Source organism: Gorilla gorilla, chromosome 13 (genome assembly GCF_029281585.2).
Source record: "Gorilla gorilla gorilla isolate KB3781 chromosome 13, NHGRI_mGorGor1-v2.1_pri, whole genome shotgun sequence".
Lineage (NCBI taxonomy): Eukaryota > Metazoa > Chordata > Mammalia > Primates > Hominidae > Gorilla > Gorilla gorilla.
Window position 1 is genome coordinate 64738214 of NC_073237.2, and position 24478 is coordinate 64762691.

General features: G+C 41.2%; 2 protein-coding genes across 2 annotated transcripts in view; one reads left to right on the forward strand and one right to left on the reverse strand.

Annotated features, from left to right (window-relative positions):
- PGM5 (phosphoglucomutase 5) overlaps positions 1–14115 on the forward strand; it is a 179386-nt gene extending 165271 nt beyond the window's left edge. The window contains exon 11 of the mRNA XM_055350738.2: positions 12621–14115. Within this exon, the coding sequence (XP_055206713.1) occupies positions 12621–12710 (90 nt within the window). The 3' untranslated portion in view covers positions 12711–14115. The remainder of the gene's footprint in view (positions 1–12620) is intronic.
- A 5492-nt stretch (positions 14116–19607) lies between these two features.
- On the reverse strand, positions 19608–23926 carry TMEM252 (transmembrane protein 252). The gene is made up of 2 exons (XM_019034156.4): positions 23580–23926; positions 19608–20520 (listed from the first exon to the last, which is right to left on the reverse strand). The coding sequence occupies exons 1-2, from the start codon at positions 23855–23857 to the stop codon at positions 20286–20288; spliced, it is 513 nt and encodes a 170-aa protein (XP_018889701.2). The 5' UTR covers positions 23858–23926; the 3' UTR covers positions 19608–20285.
- Between the last annotated feature and the right edge of the window lie 552 nt (positions 23927–24478).

Consider the following 24478-nt stretch of genomic DNA (forward strand, 5'->3'; position numbering starts at 1 on the left):
GAGACAGTTCCTGGATTTCATGTTTATATAGTTCTGTTTTTTTGTTTTGTTTTTTGTTTTTTGTTTTGAGACAGAGTTTCGCTCTTGTTGCCCAGGCTGGAGTGCAATGGCGTGGTCTCGGCTCACTGCAACCTCCGCCTCCCGGGTTCAAACAATTCTCCTGCCTCAGCTTCCTGAGAAGCTGGGACTACAGGCATGCACCACCACACCCGGCTAATTTTTTGTATTTTTTTTTTTTTTTTAAATAGAGACGGGGTTTCTCCATATTGGTCAGACTGGCCTCAAATTCCCGACTTCAGGTGATCTGCCTGCCTCGGCCTACCAAAGTGCTGGGATTACAGGCCTGAGCCACTGTGCCTAGCCTAGTTCTGTGTTGTAGTCATGAGCAGTTGAGTCCATGCTGAGAGTTTGCATCTCAGGGCATAGGCATAATAGGGGACGGGGAGGACTGCAGTACCTTTACTCCCCAAATGGTTGCCGGGCTCTTAGGCAAATCTGCCAGCCCTCCGCAGTAGTCTTCAAGGCCCTCATAATACAAAAATCTCTATTTCAGAAAAAGAGAAAATTTAAATTAGAATGCCCCAGATTCCTGGATATGTAACTATCCACGTAAAATTTATACTTATTAATATTAAAATTATTTCACTGCCTCTAGTGTACTATTGCTTGTTCAGTGGTAGCAAATTCAGTCACCCACCAACACAGGCAGTAAGTCCTAGATTGGGGCCAGTTTAAGACAATAGAGCATGGTGGGCACTCTGGTGATGCTCAGCTGTCTTTAATTATTGCATTGTTAATATGTGAGCTCAAGGTTGCCAGGTTTTCTGATTTTAAAAGAAGCAAGATATCTGGACTTTCGAATGAAATTTGATTTTTAAATATTGGCAGGAAAATGATTACAAAACAACACAAATCCCATATGAAGGACTTCTAACTTTTAGTAGTGGTGGACTAGGTGATTCAAACTAACCTTCCCCCTGTAAAGAGCTGAAAGAAATATATTAAAGCATCTTATTAAAAGCATGGTTGACCAATGACCTAATAAAACAGTAACAAGAACAGGAAAAGGGTTGGCACTCAGGGAAATGAGCCAAAGCTCTTTCTGTCCTAGGGAATTTGTCCATCTAGGAGAGGTACTAAAGAAGAGGTGCTTTTGATGACTGGCACAGGATAAAGGTGACAGGCATCAGGTCCCGGTGAAGGAGGATCTGGTCTATTACAATCTGCCTCTGCTAACCAGGAGACTAACCAAAGAGGCAGCAAAGAGGCAGACCTGTGTGGCATTTTCATGTGGCCAAAAGAAATATGGTTAGTTAAGTACACATCAAAGGCAGAGATCCTAGCTTAACAACCCCTGCTCTAGGTTGTAAACTTGAAGAAGACCATTCCAAAGGTGGTATACAGACTGTACTCCAGAGGATTATAAATCCATGGCTCTGATCTTCTGGCTCCCTCAGGAGTCTCATGAAAGGAAATGAAGGAAACTAACAATATTCTAGGTCTCCAGTTATTTCTATAAGCAATGTTTCAAACAAAATGGGCACCAAACAATAAAAGGTTATAAAGCACTTGGATACACAAAGCAACACATACCAGGATCAACAGAAACAACATACCACAGAAAAAGACCTATAGATACTGGAATTTATTCAATACACACTGTAAAATAGTTATTTTCACTATGTTCATGGAAATAAAGCACTGAATGTAAAAACATCAGCAAATAACTGAAAACTATAAAAATACACCAAGATGTTGAAATTAAAGAGCTGAGAAAGATAACCAAAATTAAGAACATAAATGGATTTAACAGCAGCTGAAGAATATCAGTGAACTTAAAATATTTCAGAAGAAACTATGCATCTGATTTTTCAGTTTAGTCCTTATGATTTGCAGAACAAAGAATATAAGATTGCTGCCTTTAGAAGATGAAAGATCATATTCAGAAAAATACAGAATAGAGGGTAAGAGACACAAAGGATACAGTGAGAAGTGCTAACATAATTTAGTTGGAGTCTCAAAAGAGGAGACAGAGACTTGGGTATAGGCAACACTGGAAAAAAATGATAGGTGAAGATTTCCCAGAACCAATGAAGGAGGTCAGCCCACTGGTTCTAGAAAGCCAAGCAGGATATATAAAAATAAATTCACATCTAGACACATCAGGCTAAAATTGCAGAAAATCAAAGGCAAAGAATAGTTTGATTGACAACTAGTTTTTCTTTATCAACACTAAAAATAAGGAGACTGATGGCTTAGAATTCTTAATCTAGTGAAACTTTCCTTCTAAAATGAAAGCAAAATAAAGACATCTTCAGATAAACAAAAGCTGAGAGAGTATCTACACAAAAAGAAATTCTCAAGGATATTCTTCAGGAAGAAGGAAAATTATCCCAGATGGATATTTGGAATAAAATGCAGCAAGGAATAAAAGAAATGTTAAAAATAGGAGTTGGTGTAAATGAACATTGGCTGTATAAAATATTAATAATTGCTGAAATATGTGTATTAATTAATATGATGGAGAATTAAATTATACAACCACAATAACTAAACACCATGAGCATAACTGTAGTTAAGGTAAGATCCTTGAATATATTGGAAGAAAATAAAGGTATAGATAAATACTAGACTTTGATAGGTCAAGGATTCATGTTGTAGTTTCTAGGTAATGATTAAAAAAAATGGAAGAAAATTACATAACTTCTTAAGAGAGGAAAACATAGGAACTTTAAAAAATCGAGAAAGAAAAACAGCTAGGTCAAGTAAAAAGCACATAAGGTGGTGGATTTAAACTTGAATTTACTGGTTATTACTTTAAATATAAGTGAACTAACTGCTGTAGGAAAAAGACAATGTAACGGTGGTTCATACCTGTAATCTCAGCACTTTCAGAGGCCAAGGTGGTAGGATTGCTTAAGCCTGGGAGTTTGAGACCAGCCTGGGCAACATAAGGAGACCTTGTCTTTACAAAAAATAAATAAATAAATAAATAAATAAAATTAGACAGGTGTGATGATGTGCACTTGTAGTCCTAGCTAATGGGAGGCTGAGATGAGAGGATTGCTCAAGCCTGGGAAATTGACGATGCAGTCAGCCGTGGTCTTACCACTGCGCTCCAGCTTGAGTGACAGAGTGAGACCCTGTCTCAAAAAAAAAAAAAAAAGACAACTATAAGCTCGTTATAAAAAATACATCTTTTATACATAAAAATACAGAATTGAAAGTTAAAAGATGGAAAAAGATATACAAATGATAACCTAAAACTAGCTCTATTATTTCAGATAAAATAGACTTTAAGGTCAAAAGCATTGCTAAAGATAAAGAGAGACTCTTCAAACTGATAAAAGAGTTAAATCCCCCAGGAAGACACAGTAGTTTTAAATTTATAAAGAAAAAAAAAAAGAGGGAGAGAGAGATGAAAATGTAAGAAGAAAATAAATCCACAATTGCCCTTGAGTATTTTAGCACCCCTCTCAGTAATTATTAGAACAAGTATACAATTAGTAAGAACATAGAATATTTAAACAACTTAGTTAACACACCTGACTTAATAGGCATATATAGATACTACACCATGCAACATCAACTCAACGTGTAAATTCTTTTCATGCCACAGGGGACACGTATAAAAATTACCTATATGCTGAGGAATGAAAGAATACAGAGTATTATAAGGGCAACTGAATTCGAAAATGAAAACAAAATTGACACAAAAAAAGCATTTGATAAAATGTATCATCTCTTCATGATAAAAATTCTGTGAATAGGAATCAAAGGGAAGTCCTTTAATATCATAAAAAGGTATTGCTAAAGGAAAAACCTGGACGTAGGCTATATGTGCTGACAGTATGCTAACAAGGGAGAACGACTTGATGGGTTCATTTAGAACTCAAATAGGCTTTGTCTTCAGAAGGACAAGCATCAGTTTTACATATAATTAGAGTATGTTAAATTTTTTGCATTTCCCTGTGATTGTTATATTTAATAATCCTTAAAAAGGTAATTTTCAAATAGTGTGCCTGGAAACAGGGAAACTTTTGGCATTAAGACAAATATATTTATAAACTTTCAGAAAATGAAAACTTTTCCCTCAGTATAAGGGCAGTCTAGGTAGTGAGATACAGCCGAGCTTTGAGGTTAAAAATCCCAGTACTGAGTAGGTTCAGAGCTCAGCTTTGCCACTTGATTGCCATGTGACTGCACAAGTTATGTAATGAGTCCAAGCCTCAGTTTCGTCATCTGTAAAATGAGAATAATACCATCTACCTCATAGACTGTTTAGAGATTAATTCAATACATGAATTTGGAATAGCACTTGGCACATTTTGGGTACTCAGTGCCAGCTATTACAAAATTACTAAAGAATCAAAACTTAGAATCCAAGGCACAAAGTATATAAAATGGCAGTGAGGACTGAGAACACTGATCGTGGCTTCCGAAGTCTTTTGGAGAAGAAAGGGAGGAAAAGGAGGAAAATGGAGAATGGAGAGAGTCCTTTGAGTAACAAACTGGAGAGGCAAAGGCCCTTTTGTTTTTTAACCTCGGTTTCAATCTTGAAGTTTTATTTCTGCTAACCATTTGGTAAAGGCAGAGGAGATCCTAATTTCCCTTTGAACTATCAAGTGTATTCCATGTGAAAGAAACTTGGAAGCCTAGTGTGGATATACCCAATGAAGAGAAATGTGAAGACATGTGAGGGACATTTGGGAGGGATGGGGATCTGAACCAATTAGTAATTCCCCATCCTTTTACAATGTTTTGGTGGCAGAAGGTGAGGGGAGAGGTGGATAGAAAGAAAGAAGAGAGGAACAGGGAAACCACGGCCAGGGAAACAGTTCTAACAGTTTAAACTGTCAACTCTTGCAGGTAGGTTTGTAGTATTCAGCAGCACAGTGAAAGGGCTCAGAGATTGTGCCTAAAGCCTCTCAGCTGCTCCTACAGACAGCAGCCAGTGCTCTTGCTCTCTCCCCTTCTCCATCCACACAGGGCATGGAGCCAATTAGAGCTCACATTTGAATAAGAATATCGGGCCTGGCACAGTGGCTCACACCTGTAATCCCAGCACTTTGGGAGGCCAAGACAGGTGGATCACCTGAGGTCTGGAGTTCAAGGCCGGCCTGGCCCACATGGAGAAATCCTGTCTTTACTAAAAACACAAAAATTAGGTGGGTGTGGTGGTGTGCACCTGTAATCCCAGCTACTCAGGAGGCTGGGGCAGTAGAATTGCTTGAACCCAGGAGGCAAAAGTTGCAGTGAGCCATCCGAGCCTTTTATATCAGGGGCTCACATGAACAAGTCTCTTGTAAAAAGAAGCTCTCTCTGATGAAACTGAGAACAGATAGCAGACTCACGCAAGCTCGGGATGGTGGGGTAATGTGTTAAGGAAACAATGGGGATGAGAATGAGGAAGTAGATGGGGAGAAATAGAATCAGAGGGTTTGGCAACTGCTTGGATGTACAGGAAAGGGAGAAGGACCCACCAACGAGTACTTCCAGCTGAGCAGATTGAGAGTTCAGAGGGACCTGCTCCTAGCAGGAAAGAGAAGGTGGCACCATGGACTGGCATAGCGAGGAAGTTAATTTTGGTTTGCAAGATGTTACATTTCATAAGAAAAAAAGCTTTTGGGTTTGTTGGTGGTAGAATACTGGACCATGATGATACCTCAAAACAATCTAAGAGAAACACATTTTGAGTGTTTATCTTATTAATTGTGATTTTATTTTAATTTGCTTAAAATTTTTGATTTTAATACGCAAAGAGACCAAAGTTAGCTCAAGAAAGCCAAGAGTAGGGTCTGTCACATGTCCAAATCTCAGAGACTAGACCTGGAGTACGGTTACCACCTCAGGCCTTCCTAGTGGGAGGTAATGGATCTTTAGAGATAATTGGGAGTCATGCCATTGTTTTCTCTCTACCAACTCCCTTATTATTTCCTTCTGCTCTCTTTAATTCTTCTCCTGGTTTCACCCTGCTTTCTTATAATTTTTTGTCACCTTTCTCAGAGTCTCTGCTTTCTCATAATCCAGGATTACCATGGAGTCTTATGCCCTCATGGTTAATTAATTATAACCTCGTGATTTAGTTCCCACTACTAACTGTGTGTTCTTTCATTACTTACAGTTCAGATCCCCTAGGCAAATAATCTGCTAGGCTAGGTGAAGTTTTTGCCCCAGACTGTATTGTAGGTTGCTAGCCAGCCTCTCTATTGGCTGCCTGTAGGTCAGACAGCCACTTCTGGTCCAGTCAGCTGCAGCCAGGGAGTGGGATCACATGATGCAAACAATGCAGCCTGGGTTTGGGCTGGAGCAAAGCATTTGACAGGCACAATAATTAGCGTACCTTAGAGCAGTGGTCCTCAGAGTGTGGCTCCTGGACCAACAGCATCCTGGGAAGCTGTTGGAAATGTCAGTTCTTGGGCCCCAACCCAGACCCCTTGAATCAGACACTCAGGATGAGGCGTGCTGCAGTCTCCACTTTAACAGACCCACCAGGGGATACTGGTGCATGTTCAAGTTCAAGAACCACTCCCTTAGACTATGCAAAAGCATATTGACTAAAAATGAATGTTTGCATGAAATCGGGAGAGAAAGCCTGGCATTCAGGTTTAGCAGGTTTTAAACAAAGTGGGAGTGTTGTTAGTTGATCCTAGGGATCAGGAGAAAGTAGCATTTGTTATAAATCTCTATTTTATGGATGCCAGAATGTCAGTGTTTTCTGTTGTTGGATGACCTACCTGCATTTCTGGTTTGTATTGCCTGCCCCGAAAGATGAACTATGGTAATTATCGTCATCCACACCTATTCACTCTCCACCGGGGCTCCAATCCTTCCCCGACTGTACAAATGCACATTCCTCATAGAGACCAGCCCAGCACTAGGTTCCCTCCACAGATTCTGACAAATCTTGCTTGATAAGTGATTATAATTCTGGTTAGGGTATTGTTTTCCTCCGAAAAATCAGTTAACTATTTACTTTGAGTCTTGTGACATTCAGATCATTTATATCCCTCCTGTCTGTTGCTTGTCCCAGAGTAAGAAGTTCAGTTTGTTAGGGTTGTTTTTTTTTAATGGATCTAATTTACATGAAAGTGGATTATAACAATGACATAAAGCAAAAGAGAAGATGGGAGAGAAAGTAAAAAGAGAAACTCTGTCTTTTCAGGGAGCATGGACAAGTTAAAACCTAATCTAGGATTTATGTGGGCTAGGATTAATGTGAGGTTAACTGGGTGCAAAATTTAAGTGGGCATGGATGCCAAAATACTCAGTAATCAAGATAAATATCGTAATGCAATTTTAAAAAAATCAAAATCAGTGTCCAAAAAATTCATGATAAACATAGTGTCAAAACTTTAAATAGAGAGAGGATCCAATTCCCCCTGTAGCCTGTCTACATTAGTGGACAGCAAACATCCAGAAAACCCTGCAAGGTGGCAGAAGATGCCATCTTGAAAGGATGCATGGCCTGCTTGGTTAGGAGCAAGATAAGCGTTCACTGCTTCCTACTCTTGACTGTAGAAGAAATATGTCAGGCACTCTAAAAAACACTGGAATTAGAAAAACAATGCTATACTCTAACATAATTGATTAAAGTCTCTATTAATTTATTTCCTTTATTCACAAAGGGTTATTTTGGAGTTTCCAGGACATTCACATAACCCACATAACTGAGAAGACCTCTTCTCCCACTGTCTGCCTGGTTTTGGTCAGGGAGGAAGACTGGTCAGTCCTACCCAACTCCTCATCTGATGTGGGACTCATCTGGTCCAATAGGGTTGCAATCCCACGATTTCCCTGCTCCTCCCCATTCAGTGCATTTTGTCTTTCTCTCTTTGTCCTTGTCACTCTCAGATCTTATATGCAGAACTGTATGATAGAAAGTGCAGTAGAAGAGGCCACTCTATGTTCTTATCCCAGCTCAGCCACCAAACAGATGTGTGACCGTGGGTCAATCCTGTGTCGCACTGGGCTTTAGTGTCTTCATCTGTGCCATGAAGAAATCAAATGACACCAATCCACATTCCTCTCTGCTTTTGAAATTCTGTGCTTCCAGCTCCATGTTAGAAAACTCACATCCACATTTCATAACCCCTCTTTTTGCTCCTCATTCCAACGGCCTCTCCAATTGCCTCAGGAAAATTAACTCCCACCCACAATGAGGCATAGTCAATGATATGAGAGAAGTGTTTGGGGCTTACATGTATCAGAGGTGTGATTTCTAAAGAAAAACATGAGTAAAAACCCAGCACTGTTGACCCTCCCACATGCACACAATGTCCTCCAGGAATGCCCACAGGAGTCTCTATTTGCCTCATCATCTTTTCATCAAATATATCATTCATTTACTCCACAAAGATGTATTGAGTATCTCCTAAGCAGTAGATACTTTCCTTAGCCCCGAATAAGACAAAGTTTCTGCCCTCATGATGTAGCCACTCATTCTAGCACATATATACTGTCATGCACGGCGTAGTGATATCTCTGTCAACAACAGACCACATATTCCATGGTGGCCCCATAGGATTGGAATGGAGCGTGTATAGAAACCTGATACATGGCACTTGATATTGATGTTGTGAATCAAGTAGGGGAAATGATTGATATTTAGTGATGGTGCTGGAACATTTGGTTTCCCATATGAAAAACAATATATAAATAAAAAGATATATACCATCTAGGTTTGTGTAAGTACACTCTATAATGTTTGCACAAGGATGAAATTGTCTAACGATGCATTTCTCAGAATGTATCACCATCATTAAGTGATACATGACTGTTTAATTTATACACTCAGGGAAGAAAAAATATCTTAGTTTATTAGTCTTAAAAATGGGAGCTTGCTGGGCACGGTGGCTCACGCCTGTTATCCCAGCACTTTGGGAGGCCGAAGCGGACAGATCACGAGGTCAGGAGACCGAGACCATCCTGGCTAACACGGTGAAACCTCATCTCTACCAAAAATACAAAAAATTACCCGGGCATGGTGGCAGGTACCTGTAGTCCCAGCTACTCAGGAGGCTGAGACAGGAGAATGGCGTGAACCCGGGAGGCGGAGCTTGCAGTGAGCCAAGATCGCGCCACTGCACTCCAGCCTGGGCGACAGCGTAAGACTCCTTCTCAAAAAAAAAGAAGGAACTTAACTTGAAGTTTCCTTTCCACAAAGCTGGCAAAAAATTCAATCTTGGGTATTTTTAGGGACTTCTTCCCAGGCCTTCCTGGGATCATACAAAATCTAAAGAAGTTCTGTGGTTCCTGGAAAATGGCTGAAAAGACTGAACATCAGTGAGGTGGTCTTCTTCCCAAACACTCATATTTCCCTGAAGGCAGATGACTCCATAGCATCTGTGCCGGATTTGCCCAGGCTCTTGGCTCAGGATGGGAGTCCTCATATTTAGGAGCTTCCTCATGTGGCATTTTCTTCCCTTCAGCTTGCATAAGCACCACGGAAGCCCTCTTCTCTGACATGAACAGAAGAAGGGACAAGTGCTTGGTTGATGAATCCAGAAAGAGAGTTAAGTAGGTCCATTATACACATAGATATCCTATTACATTTGTATCATAAAACATATAAATGTACCTGCATTTGCCAGTATTTTGATTTTGGCCCAAGACCTTTTCTTTAATATGAGCATACTGTTTGCCATTGTGATCCTCTTTCTTCAAAAGATTCCCACTCATAATTCATCGTCTATAATATCTGTCTTTGATTCCTTTATATTACAGCGGGAACTTAAGGACAATTGTGAAGCAACCTGAAAAAATAATTCTTCTATAATTTTAAAATTTCTCCCTAATATTTTGTAGTATCTCACCCACATCTAATTTGACAGGATTAGCTAATCACCATTATCTGTTCTTTCCAAAACACTCAACTTAATTTTCATAGGAAAAAAGTCTTCTTATTTGCATTCACGTTTCATTGGTTTACATATAATTAAATTGCATAGTCTCAATAATTAGTACAATAGGCATTAACATATTGGGAACAAACTTAACTGACTCCTGATAAACACAGAACTCAACTGCTGAAGGTAGAAGTAGGTGAGCATATTAGAAAGTGATCTTTTGGTCACGGACATCTAGTGAGCTACGGACGTGAGTCAGGATGTTTTACTGAAGAAGTGGAAAGCACGCGTTAGTTTGTAGAGTTAAGTGGAGATCAGAAAAGAGAACTTCTCTGGTGTTTACAGTATTTGTTAAAACTTGCTTCCCCACCCTTTTGCCAATAGGTACCACCACTTAAAGATGTGGAGTCAAAAAATTATGAAATTTACAATGATGTAAAACCGAATATGTTTTAATCCTTTAGTTCCATAAGTTTCAAATTCATTTTCATTGCATTTTCTTAAAATAATAGGATAGTATATGTTTATCTTTATTCACCCTCTAAAACCTCAGCTAAAGTGATTGAGTTTAACTTCACTCTCTTTTTCTGTCTGAGTTTAACTTCTTTGATAGGTGTTAATGAAGAATTACATAACCAAAAAGGGGCAGCAGGAAAGAGGGAAGAGAAGACAGGAAGAAGAGCAAAAGCTAATTGAATTTCTGTACAAAATGGGCACTTTGCTCCTAAAGAATAGAGATCCCTCTATCTTGGCATCACATGGGATATGTCCTGGCAAAATGTGCCAGTGTAAAATGTTTCTGGGCACCAACAGGGTTATTAAGAGGAAAAGAATCCCTTCTGTTTTTACGAATCAAGATGATCAACACGGAACCAGAGGAAAGTGCCACTTTCTTGTGTTCTAGATTTTCATTTTTCTTCCAGCTTCCAGGAGTCTATGTGAGCTTGTCCATCTAGCCATCTTCATAGAGTAAGATAATTTAATACATGTAACCATAAATTGCTGCCAGATCAATATTTCCAAAGCACAGCTCTGATGTCACCTTTCAGCCCAAAACACTTCAATGCCTCCCCTTGCCTAATGAATTAAAACCTTACACCTCACCCTAGCATTTAAGTCCCTCCCAACAAGACTGGCTCACATCTCTCAGGATTCTTCTGTATCTACATGCCACTCAGGACACAATGGATTGCTTGTGCTGTCTTGTACCTTGTGCATTTCCTTGTGTTCCTGTTGTGTGGATTGGAATGTGTGCACTCCCTTTATGCATGGGAATAGGTTAGGGCCCACAAGGAACTGAATTCCTCTCCCCCTCCCAAAATGCAAGCCTTCTTTTCCTGAATTACAGAATTTGTGTTTCTTCCATTATCCTAATATTATCCAAACTTCTTTTCTATCAGTATCTCTATATTAGTAGGTGTCTTTATTTTTTATTTTATTTTTATTTTTTCTTTTTAGAGACAGGCAGGGTCTCACTTTGTCACCCAGGTTGGAATGCAGTTATGCAATCATAGTTCACTGTAACCTTGAACTTCTGGGCTCAAGCCATCCTCCCATCTCAGCCTACCGAGTAGCTAGGACTATAGGCACACACCACTGCACTCAGTTAATTTTTATTTTTTGTAGAGATGGGGTCTGTGTTGTTCAGGCTGGTATTAAACTCCTGGCTCAAGTGATTCTCCACCTCAGCCTTCCAAAATACTGGGATTACAGGCATGAGCCACCACACATGGCCAATATTTGTCTTTAAATTGACTCACTTTGTTTTTACCTCAATCTACTTATTTATTATAAAAGTACTCTACATGGAAAAGACAATACCACTTGATAAATATAAGCACATCATGAACATGAATTCAATAAAAACATTCAGTGACATTACATTCTAGCTGGGTAACTCCTGAGGCATGCACTATCTTGGTTAAATTGTTAATTTAACCAAACAGAGTATGGCAGCAAACAGAGTTTCTCCTTGATGAAATCAGAAGGATTGAAGAATGGAAAATAGACTGATTTTCTCACTGTTTTATTAGCAATACCATATCCATGCACCACTGAAAATCATTGTGAGTGTTGCATGCTCCACACCTCGGAAAACAATGCCTCAATCCCATGAAACAATAAGAAAGAAATGAGTCTTCCTCCTTCTCATGTCCTTCACCTTCCCAAGAACCTATTCCTTAGGCTTCTAAAGCATGCCCACCTCCTCCAGGGAACCCACTGAGGTGCCTCATAAGCCCAGTGTTATGCGATGGGAAGGCATGATCAGTTATTTCTGCAACATTGGCCAATGAATTGGTCCGTCATTTCAGAAACATCAGGATTGTAGGTTCTTTACATCCATGGCCCTAGGATGAAGAATGAGCTTTTATTCTCGTGTGTGTGTGTGTGTGTGTGTGTGTGTGTGTGTGTGTGTGGTGAGGATGAGGGTGTAGCAGCAGAAGACTGGAGTTTTTCTGAACTCCCTTAATTCACAATGCTGTCTTCATACAGTGCTCTCATGTTTGGTAGTTGGGTTGTACATTTTCCTATTATAGATAAATTTCTTTTGAAGCTGGTTAAGACTTTGGAGATCACCTTCTCCCCCTACTCTCCTGCCCTGCCCATTCCAACTACCATTGGTGGAGGAGGAAGCAAATGTCCTGCTCATGAAGACTGCCTGTAAACAGTGAATTGGAATCTGAGTCCAGATGCTTACAGTAGAAATCCATCAGAATGCCCCAAAATGTAACTGACTTGAGTTGTTCACAGACTTTCCTTTTCCTTTTGCAGGCAGTGCTGAGCCCTCTCATAGCCATCGCACTGAAAATATCCCAGATTCATGAGAGAACTGGCCGGAGGGGACCCACTGTCATCACCTGAATAGAGGAAAGGTCACTCACCAGGGCCAAAGAGAGTGCTCAGCGGGAGATGCTTCACTGATGCCTTCTTGCTACCTGTTTGTGCCTCTTATGACTTTGGAAAAACAAAAGATATTTTGCTTTTGGGGGATAGAGGGTGGGTGGGAAAAGAAAAAAAATCCATTTGGTTTTGGTTTTGTCCTATTCCTCCAAATGCAGCAGGGCGTTTAGTTGTCTGTTAAAGCTGCACTATAATTTGGTATCCACATTTTATCACACAAAGGAACCTCCCCTTTTGACAACGACTGGGCTAGGCAGCTGTTAATCACAACATTTGTGCATCACTGGTGCCAAGTGAGAAAATGTTCTAAAATCACAAGAGAGAACAGTGCCAGAATGAAACTGACCCTAAGTCCCAGGTGCCCCTGGGCAGGCAGAAGGAGACACTCCCAGCATGGAGGAGGGTTTATCTTTTCATCCTAGGTCAGGTCTACAATGGGGGAAGGTTTTATTATAGAACTCCCAACAGCCCACCTCACTCCTGCCACCCACCTGATGGCCCTGCCTCCCCCATCCCATCCCCAACATCCCTGTACCACCTTCTCTCACATCTTCTAGAGCTTTCTACAAATCACAATGGCACACTTCCAACAAAATATATCAATAGGTGTTTTCCTCTCTTATTTTGTAAATAATATTATTTTAGCTATTAAGCTGGATACCTTCTTTCAAATTCAGCCATTCAGTTGTAAAGTTGGGAAGAAGTTTCTTGACAAGACTCTGCAATTAAATGCTTAAAATTTGGGGGGGATCCTTCCTTGATTACATCAAGTATGTTGGTACATGGGTTTATACAAGTTCCTCTTGAGAAGGCAAAAAGACCACCATGTGTGAGAGCTCTTTGACTTGGCCAATAGGGGCCTATCTTAATGCACTTGTTTGGACACATTTCTGATCTTATTTGTAATGGCTGCAAAAGGAGAGGATGGAATGCTGTAAAAGTAGGAAATGAAGTGGAAGCTGGAAGAAAATGTAATTGGTGGTATAGCTATGGGCCGGAAGGTGGAGGGGAGGGTGGGGACCCCTGCCGGCAAGCAGAGTGTCACAGCTGGCTTTCCTCACTTGGGAAAAGGGTACTGCCGGTCTAGCAGCCTCCTCTGTACTCAGCCAAGACACCCAGCGCGTGGGACCTGTTTGTGTCTGTTTTGCTTCCTTGGGAACGGCACAGTCACTCACCCTGCCATTTGCGGAAATGACCTGGTGCACTTTGACTGTTGAGCAATGCGTTATTGCTGTAGTCAAGGTTAGTGCAAGCAAGGAAACATTCCCAGTAAGGTATTTGTTTCCATTTTCTGTCTGTGCTTCTGTCAGAAACTTGCTAGGACATTTAGTGGCCAATAAAAAAGAAATTCCTAATTTCAACCTTATCCAAGGATTGTGGGTTTTTACTTATTTGTTTGTCTCACCAGTTGAGAAACTCCAGTACTGGTCACCTATCCTGATAAATCTGCCTTTCAGAAAACCTGCAAGGGCTATTTTTCATTATTATGGCAAGAGACATGTATTAAATGGAACAGAAAAGGTAAGTTACTCAAAACTGCCTTTGAGAGTCAGCAGAAACTGAAATGACATCTAGACCTCCACTGTAACTGTCTTCATTTCAAAATAATAGGAAGGTGGCTTTGAGCTGAGATTCTAAAACAAAACCATTTCAAGATTGATCACCAATGGAATCAAATTCATGTCATAGCTTTGGTTCTCAGGTTCTTGTCTCAAGAGTGGACATCTATGCTAGCCATGCATGTGTTCATTAATCACGGATGTCTTGGTTGGGACGCTCAGATGTATTCTTAGGTGTATCAGCTCTAGGTAAGAAAATATTTATTTTCTCAAGTTGCTGAACTTTTAATGATCTCTAACTTGTAAGTTCAAATGTAAATTAGTCCTTACATAAAAATTATATTTCTTTATTTTGAGTCATGCGTGGCCAGTAGCCCAAATATATATTTAGCCATCAGTCCATCCATTCATCCATCTATCTGTTCATTCATTCATTCTGTGAACATTGGTTGAGCAACTCCTCTAGGCAGAGTTCTGTTTTAGATGGGGCAAAGAAATGGATAAAACATTATTCCTGATCTTATAAGTTTATAATTTGGGAGTAGGAGGCTATGACAAACATACACAAATAATCAGTTAGACAAAAATGTTATGACAGACACAAATAATGTGCTGTGGGACTACACAGAGAGGGGCAATAGACTCAGAGATGGTGGCACGAGAGTGGTTTCCCCAAGAGTAGAGTTGCTTGGGATTTGTAAGCATTTATAGAATTTCATCAAGGATGAGTGAAGTCAGAAGACAGACTAGGAGATGAGGGTTAGGATGGCTGGAGAGGAGACTTGCTTGGGGTCTCCTGAGGAGTTGGCTTGGATGCATGGGGTTGAAGCAGGCACAGGGTTGTGAATGTCAGGCAGAGCAAAGCCTTGGGCCCAGCCACCGGAAGAAGCAGCTGCATAGCTGCCTATTTTGACAGAGTGTTTTCAGCTATGTTGTCAAGGGAAGGTCTTTTGGTGGGTCTAGGACACAGTCATTCTCTGGAACCTGCTCTGATTCACATTGCCAAGATATTATTTCTGCCTTACTTGAAATCCAAACTTATTTTGCCGAACTATATGTGTACGTCCTCTTGCCTAATTCTCGGGAGAGGAGAGAGGCAGGAAGTCACTGTTCCCCATATGATGTTCTTTATGTTCTTAAAGATGAAGCTCTAGGCTGGGCGTAGTGGCTTACACCTGTTATCCCAGCAATTTGGAAGGCCCAGGTGGGTGGATCACTTGAGGTCAGCAGTTTGAGACCAGCCTGGCCAACATAGTGATACATTGTCTCTACCAAAAATACAAAAATTAGCCAGACGTGGTGGTGCATGCTTGTAATCCCAGCTACCCAGGAGGCTGAGGCAGGCAAATAGCTTGAACTTAGGAGGTGGAGGTTGCCGTGAGCCAAAATGGAGCAGTGTGCACTCCAGCATGGGCAACAGCAAGACTCTATTAAAAAAAAAAAAAAAGAGCTGTAGCCACTGCAGCCACTGATCTTTGAGAGTAAATGACTTGACCGGGCGCAGTGGCTCGTGCCTGTAATCCCATCACTTTGGGAGGCCGAGGCGGGCGGATCACGAGGTCAGGAGTTTGAGACCAGTCTGGCCAACATAGTGAAACCCTGTCTCTACTAAAAATACAAAAAATTAACTGAGTGTGGTGGTGTGTGCCTGTAATCCCAGCTACTCAGGAGGCTGAGGCAGGAGAATTGCGTGAACTCGGGAGACGGCAATGAGCCGAGATCATGCCATTGCACTCCAGCCCAGGTGACAATGTGAGACTCCGTCTCAAAAAAAAAAAAAAAAAAAAGTAAATGACTTTAAAGGCCTCAAATTTCATGGGAACTGCAAGAGTCAATCAGAGGAAACTATGGATAGAGTGTGGCAACTTCCAGGGCAACTCTGGTGATCTGCTGTTACAGAGGGGTTCACTCATTACAGCACGTGTCTGCAGAAAAATGGCAAGCAACACTATACATCACATGCTGGTTTTCAAACAGGGCAGGTGTTTGGAAATGTGTGTGTATTTGCCAGAGAGGCATTTAGTGGCAGTAGTAGGAAACCAAACAGGCTAAATATCCTTCCAGGTGTCAGCCAGTCCCCCAGAACAAAAATTTGTTTTGTGTCACCCAGGAATCTTGAGTTTATTCAATGTCCTTGAAAATGGATAGGCAGTCATTATTAAAATGAGATCGTTTGTCAGCTTTTACTGATCTAAGTGCAGCATACATCCGCAGTATTTGTGGGACAAATCGTGTTGCATGACGTTATAGGTGGAAGGGCTTGCACGTGGCATGCAGGCTTTCTGCACAGGAAGTCGAAGCTTGATGCACGGTCTCATGGATCAGTGTAAGGCATGGGATTTACTTTGACGTTCAGATGGGTGTAGGGAATTTGAAAAGCACCTGCAGGAGCTGGTAATGACATAACTGTGTGACTCCATTCCATTGCTGGATCATGCACTGGATACTCTCAAAACATGTGGACACTGAAATCCCAGACACCTGTCTTAAGGAGCTTCCCATCCCTGAGTGTAGAAGGGTCTGAGAAACGGTGTGCCTTTGGAAATAATGTAACTGCCAGTAAATCAGCCTTTGGCCCTTTGACAGTTACAAACAGCAAGAGATTATCCGAAGCAGCAGAGCTTAGCAGAATGCCTGTTCCACTCCAACCAGCTGGAGTCCTTACTAGAAGAAATAGCTCATGCAGTTAACAGCCCACTTGGTATGTGGTCAGCCTAGGTTGTCATGGAACCTAGAATATGGAGAAGATATAGATTATAAGTCCATGTCTTTATCATCTTTCCATGCCTATCTGCACCTAATATGTGCCCTGCAATGTAGGTGAGCTAGAGCAATGCCTCACCAAAGACAGTATATTTAAATAGAATCTTAAATGATAGACAGGAGTGTCAGTAAAAGCACTGGTAAGGTTTTGCATGGAGGGTCGAAAATGAACACAGTACATCTCAGATATGCAAAAGACACAGTATAACTTAATCTATAATTGAGGATAACTGACCTTATCCTCACCTTCTGGAGTGGTGGTAAGGCCTACTCAAACTTTCTGCTCAAAGGGACATTATGAGATTACAATACTGGAGGGCCTTCAACCCTGAGAACTTCCCTTCCCCATTGACGTATGAACCCACCATCCACAGTTGAGAGAAGAGAATGAGCAAAGACTCTTTGTAGTGGGGATTTTTCTCTTTTCACTTTCTTATGCTGCATGTGCTCTCCCTGTCATTCATGGAATTGCTGTTTCCAATCCATGACCGTAAATTTTATAAGCTTCAGAAGGAAGAGCAGAGGCAGTATCTATTTATCTTGAGTGAATCCTCTAGGGGATGACTACTATATTATTATTATGAACCACAATCAGATATTTTTGTCTGATTTGTCCAGTGGATTTTAATTGCTGGGTCTCTCGAATGTAGAATTTGCTTTGTGTTCTACCCTTGTTCTCGACACATGATTCAGAGTACATATGCAGTCACTGGAACCTGCTCTGATTCACATTGCCAAGATATTATTTCTGCCTTACATGAAATGTTAAAAAAATGAACAAATAACTACTGGTATTTTATTTTTAAAAAGACACACCCAGGTTATTTTCCAAATCAGCAGTTAGAGTTCAATAATGTTTGGGTTTGCAGAAAGATCAACTCATTCTGACACTGTGTTAGTTTAACCGGAGAATAATACTTTGACTTATGGTCTTTTATTGATTTTTTTCTGATGCAAAAAAAAAAAGGTAAAAGAGAAATTTAAGTACAAAATTTATTGCGGTAAAGAGATTAAAACTATTTCTTATGTAAACCAAAATCAACATTTGTTTCACTTGACTACCAGTAGTTGGAAAAACTATCTATTACAAATGCAAATTCTGGACAAAAGACCAATGATGGTCCTTGTTCAAGTCAGTGAATGTGCTCAGACCACCAGGGAGAATTTCAGGATAGCTGTCTTAGTAGAGAGATAGAAAGAGATGACAGGAGGAATAATAAATTACATTACTAATAAATGATCACTTCGTTATTGGACAACCATAAGTGACCTTCATATCTTTATGCCCTCAATGCCAAGGATTCAAATAACAGATTCCCAAATTCATGCTTCATGGACAAGGATTTCCTTTTATGAAGCTTCTTATGCATTTGTCAGGATATACTTAATCTATGCACTCAGCAATGATGGAGAAGTTGAGGCCACAGAGGAAGCTCCATCCCATCTGGACCACCCTCTTCCTCTTTGAATGATGTACACCCTTCTCACCAACTGTCTAAAGCCCTTCCTGTGCCCATTCACCAAGGGCTATCTCCATTGGGAATCATTCTTCATCATCCATATAATGATCAGGGGGAAACTGTGCTATGAGGCAAGGGACCAGTTTCTAGGCAGAAAACCTGGAGGACATTTTACGTATTTTAAAAGAAGCCGATTAACCCTAAAGCAATCTCTGCCACTTCTCCAAGGGCTTTAAGATATTGCGGCAACCCTGGGGCTCCATTTTCTGTTACAGCCCATTTTCTGAAGGGAGAGAGAAATCCAAACTGTCTCCTAGAAGGAGAGAAGTTAGACAGGGCTACCTAGCTCAAAAGTGTGAAGTCAGTCAGTCCTCCCATGTTCCTCTAGGAACCGTTCTTCACCCTCCTAGAAGTCATTGTGTTATTGGAAAAGTTTCTTAACTTCTCACAATGTCAGTTTTATGCATATGTAAAATGGGAATAATCATAATGCCTGTCTCTTAAAGATGGAATGAGGGCTAACACGCATGGAAAGCTCATGGCACAGAGCCTGCCATATAACAGGCACTCCACAACTGTGAAGCCAGCATGAATGCCTCACTTAATAGAGGAGAAAACTGAGGCCTGGAGAGATGAAGATTCTTGGCCCAAGTTCAAAAGCATCAGGCTGCATCTCTGTCTACCACCCTGCAACCAGACTTGTCCTCTTGTATTTAAAAAAAACAATAAAATATAATAAAGTTGAGGAGAAACCATCAGATTTAAAAATGAATGTCCTAAGTCTAAAAGTCAAGATCTGTATCTTGAGACACAAGAAATTTCCTGTTAATGATGAACATACATCATTAGAGTTTCTTATCTTTCAAATTCTAGAGATTTATATGGGGATTCTTTGAATTACATACAAATATTTTTAACCTTTATAAGATTTATATCAAGTGGTATATTAATACCATCTATGGCCAGTACAAATTCCACCCTACACCCCGGAATTCCATGTATTATGAATTAAGTATTCTGTCTATTCCATTTGGGTCTATAAGCAATCTTATCATGTCTGTTTGTTTAAGGACCTCTTTTAAGAAACAGCTCATTTAATATTTTGTGTTTGAACCATCTTGAAGGCAAATATTACAGTCATTTTCCTTTTACATAGAAAAAATACACATCATGAAAATAAAATAATACAAAATAACATTCATGGGTTCCGAGGACATATCTCCCAGGATGTGAAGTACTGCCTCACTCTGGTAGTATGGTCAGCTGGAGTAACTAGGAAACAAGCTAACAAAACAAAAGGCTGAACAATCAATAAATTAAACAACAAACCTTCGCTTTGAGATTACTAGGTGATATAGAACAGGAAGGCATGTGGCTGTCCTGACAACCAGCATCTATTCCTCCCTGGCAGGAGTTGAGGTGATGGGAGGGAAATTGAGTGAGAGCAGAAAGAATCTCTGTAAGCAGAGCTCTCAGAGTGACACCTTTGGGGACCCAAGGCCAGCCGGGGTTAAGATTAGTGTGAATCCTCTGAAATGTCTGCTTGGTGTTGGCCACACCCTTCCAGGGCCCCTGGCCGGCCCTGCCCTGGCATGGCCAATTATGTCTGGAATTCAGGGCTGTCATCCCCTCCCCAAGCTCTCTTGTGGGGTCCCTGCTGTGGCTTTTCCTCCCACAGTCCCTCGTTTGCCTTTATTATCAGTAGCTGCTCCCCACAGTGGTGGCATCATGAGTGCTGGAGAGCTTTCTCTGCCTCAGCACTCTTGGCCTCGCCTCTGGGCGTCCTCTGAGATTGCTGTCACCACCAGGCCGGCTATGGACTCTCTATAAGATGGTGGGGCCTCTGGGTGGGAGTCATTTCCATCCTGGAATTCCAGGCCCGTCTCTGTGTATAGAGGTGGAGGAATGCCAGAGGCCTCTCTCTCTGCAGGACAGCTCTGCTTTTCCACCTCAAGGCTCTCTTCATAAGCTGGAGGGTAAAAGTCTGGCCTAGGGGACAAAACAGCATAAACATGCATGCGTTATTTAGGCATTAATGCCAAAGAGGCAGACGGCTGCCTCTCTCAGCTCAAATTGTGCGAAGCTAAACTGTTAAGAAACATGGATTTTTGAAACAGATGTACTTCTTCCTGGCATCACCAGTTTTTTAAAAATGTGCTGCTCTTCCAAAAGAACCTTTTTATCAGCCACAGGATGCCTGCCTCTAGTCACATTTTTTTCCCAGTGGGTTATGCCAAGCTATTCCTTCTCTATTGCTCATTCACTCATGGAAACAGGGCCATTCAGTGTGAGATCCTTGTCAGCATTAGAGGAGGTGGGGGCTTTGCATAGGGAACTTCTCTCTACCGAGTACTTAGTCCATCCACATCCTTGCTCCCTTTCTCGCATGGCATCATCTCCTCAATTGCACTCACTTTCTCTGATCATCACAGCCAACAAAATAATGAATGAAAACCAACTCTGTGCTGATCCCTGAACTATACCAGATGCCATGTCTCTATCCTAACACCCTTTCGAGACTCAGTAGCTAGTTTCAAAGAAAATATACAAACATATTCATTTCTCAAATGATATCAACTGACAACTTTACACAGATTTCAGTTGCAGCCCTTTCTATGCCAGTAGACTAAAGTAGCCATTAGTTCGGGGGCTGATGTACTCATTGGTCATCTTGCCCGGCATTTCTAATTGCTAAATCCTCCTGGCTTCTCCATCATGAATGAATTTCGGGGAGGGGGAGAGGGGAGGAAGAGAGACCGGTGAACTTGGCTGAGTTGTGTATTTATAGAGTGATCCTTCCAGTGCCTACAGGGAGTGTTTATGGTGTGTAACCACAGCAGAACAGGGACTGCCATTTGTAGCCACAACTCCATTCCAAATGTTACCAGGCCCAAAGCCAGTAGCTGAAGAAGCTGTCTACTGTAAGGCATAAATCTCAGCCTTCGCTCAGAATAGCCAAGGCTGAGTCATGGGGCACATGTGTAAAGGCATTTTACACAGAAAGATGAGATGTTCCCTGGAGTGATGTGAAAGGTTCCAGGATGACTGCTGCCTGCCCCAAATCCCAGCTACCTCTCCCAACCCCACCCTCCTTCAACTGCCATCCACATTTCCAGTCCCCTGAATTCCATCATCGGAGACCCATTTGCTTTGATATCTCAACCTGGGTATCCATTTTGAGTGCAAATGCTTTGGAGAAATGTGACTTCCCAGGCTGACTTGCCAGCCATTCTGCGTGGGATGAGCATCTTATTACATGCAGCAAGAAGAGGCAGTAAAATGGGGGTGTCACGATGTCCATAATTTACTTTCAAACATTTCAGTATACTGTAATATTATGCAGTGTTAGTCAATTTAAGCTATATCCTAAAGGCAATCAGTTACATTTATAGAAATTCACACTCTAGAGGTAGTCCTGTAACATTTATACAAAAAGAAATCATCACTCTAGAGGCATCTTCTACAATCACTTCATTTCTCTTAATTTTTAATCAAACCCAGAAACTCTGCTGGTTAGTGTAACATTGGAAATAAGTTTTGGTTTTCATAATTATTATCTTATTAATTAGCATAAAGGATGCCAAAAGTGGACCCTCATGGGTAAGATTACTTATATTCAAGATACATGGAGTAGCTAAAATATTTTAGATACTTTCTACTCTTGCACGAAGAGGGCAAAATAATTTATAGTCTTGTAGCCTGTATCTTGAGAATGATGCCTAGGATGTTATCCCTAAATGGTCCTGTGGCTAGCCAAGAATTAGGAGGTTTCTTTTTGCCTGATACTGACTATAAGATTAACCGAATCTTTTTTTTCTTGTGGTAAAATATATATGACATAAAATTTACTGTTTTTAAGTGTATGGTTCAGTGGCACTAAATACACTCATATTGCTCTACAACCATCACCTTAAAACTCTCTACTCATTAAACAATAGGTCCCCAGTCTCTCCTTCCACCAGCCCCTGGGACCACTGTTCTCTTTCTGTGTCTGTGAATTTGACTACGCTAAGTACTCATGTAAGTGGAATCATACAATATTTGCCCTTTGTAACTGACTTGTTTCACTTAGCATAATGTTTTCAACTTCATCCAAGTGGTAGCATGTGCCAGGATTTCCTTCCTTTTTAAGGCTAATATTCCATTGCATGTATATACCACATTTTGTTTATCTACTCACCTGTTGATGGACATTTGGGCTGTCTCCACCTTTGGGCTATTGTGAATAAGTGTTGCTACAAGCATTGGTGTACAAACATCCATTTGAATCCCTGCTTTCAGTTCCTCTGTGTATAAACTCAGAATGTAGAATTGCCGGATCAAACGGTAATTCAATATTTAATGTATAGAGGAATCGCCACACTGTTTTCCACAGTGGTTGCACCATTTTAACATTCCTACCAGCGATGCACAGGGTTCCAATTTATTGACATCCTCACCAACAGTAGCTGTTTGGTTTTGTTTTTTGATGATAACTATCCTAATGTATGAGATGGCGAGAAAGAATGAATCTTGCCTCTAGAGTATTATCACCTTCCCCTGAAGGAAAGTTTTATGCAAGGTGAGATCACAACACCTAAAAGGACAGTAAACTGGGACTTCTCTGAGCTCACAGAGATTCCAGGACTCATTTTATGCCTGCTTCCTCATTTGTTGTGTGGCAGAATTTGGTCTGGGACTTGCTTTCCTTAGAACCTTATAGCCAGGTTATGGGAAGTAACTAACCATCACCTGCCACTAATTAATGACAGCTGCCATGATATAGCAAAAAAGCCTGGGTTTCTCAATTGGCTTAGGTGGGTTTTCACTGGGGGTGGTGGTAGGGTTTCTCTGAGATGAGTTGCCCCTACGTCATGGTTTTCCCCAAAGATGGCGCCATTCTTCCTAATAACAACCCCAGAGTAATTCCCTGACAATAAAGCTTTGGTTCTAGACAGACAGCCCATGGGACATGTAAGTCGCTCCATAGTAGGATCAGAAATTACTCAGATCTTACACAACTCAGCCCATCTCAGCCCTTCTTGGTCCCTCTGCCTGTCAGCACATACCTGTCTACTGTGGCCACGGGCAGGGCCCCATGAGCAAGGTGTTGTCGGAGCATGTGCCTCAACACTCCTTTGCTTTCAGTCACCTGGCGGTAGTTGCTCCAGAAAATTCCACTCAGAAGGATCACAAACCCCAGAGGCAGAAGCAAATAGGCCGCAATCAGGCTCCCCTGACAGTCAAATATGGAGCCCCAGGAAATGAAGAAGGCCCCCAGGCAGACCATCAGGAAACCCATCAGGAGGGCAAGAGCACAGAGAATGAGGCCAGTTCTGTTCTGCATCCTTGCACCTTAGGAACCCAGCACCCTGACCCTGCCGCTCCTCTGCTTCCCCACTTGCTCCAAGAGAATGAGCTCATTAGCCAGCTTGCAGCTTTATATGATCTGGGACCCACTGGCCTTTGGACAATTAGATGAAACAGGCACTTAGAAGCTATTCATTAACCATTGAAAGTAAGTGTAATATCCTTGGAGAATTAGCCAAAAAACATAGCATTGTATACTGCAGGCAGGAGTGGCTTCGTGTAGCTGTTTTGCTCCTCAGAGTTGGGTGGGACAATCAGCTGTTCCCAGTTATTTGAATGTACGGCCCTCCTTTGATTAAAAGGCGCTGGTCTCTTAATCCCCGTGGAGGGCAATTCCCCACTAAAAGCTGCAGAAGTTAGCATTCTTTAAAGAACGATCTTCTTTGAGGTTTGGTAAGAAATCCCTTCCTGATTCTTTCTCCCTTTCTCTGTACTAAAAAGGCATTTCTTCAACGCTGTTAACATGTTTGTCTTGCCTCCCTCAATGAATCCCCACTTATTGCCCCCACACTATGATACTGGCATAATTCCAAGACAAAAGTTCAGAATGTGAACTCCGTGATTCCTGCTCTGTTGACAAGATGAAGAGCCTGAGTGG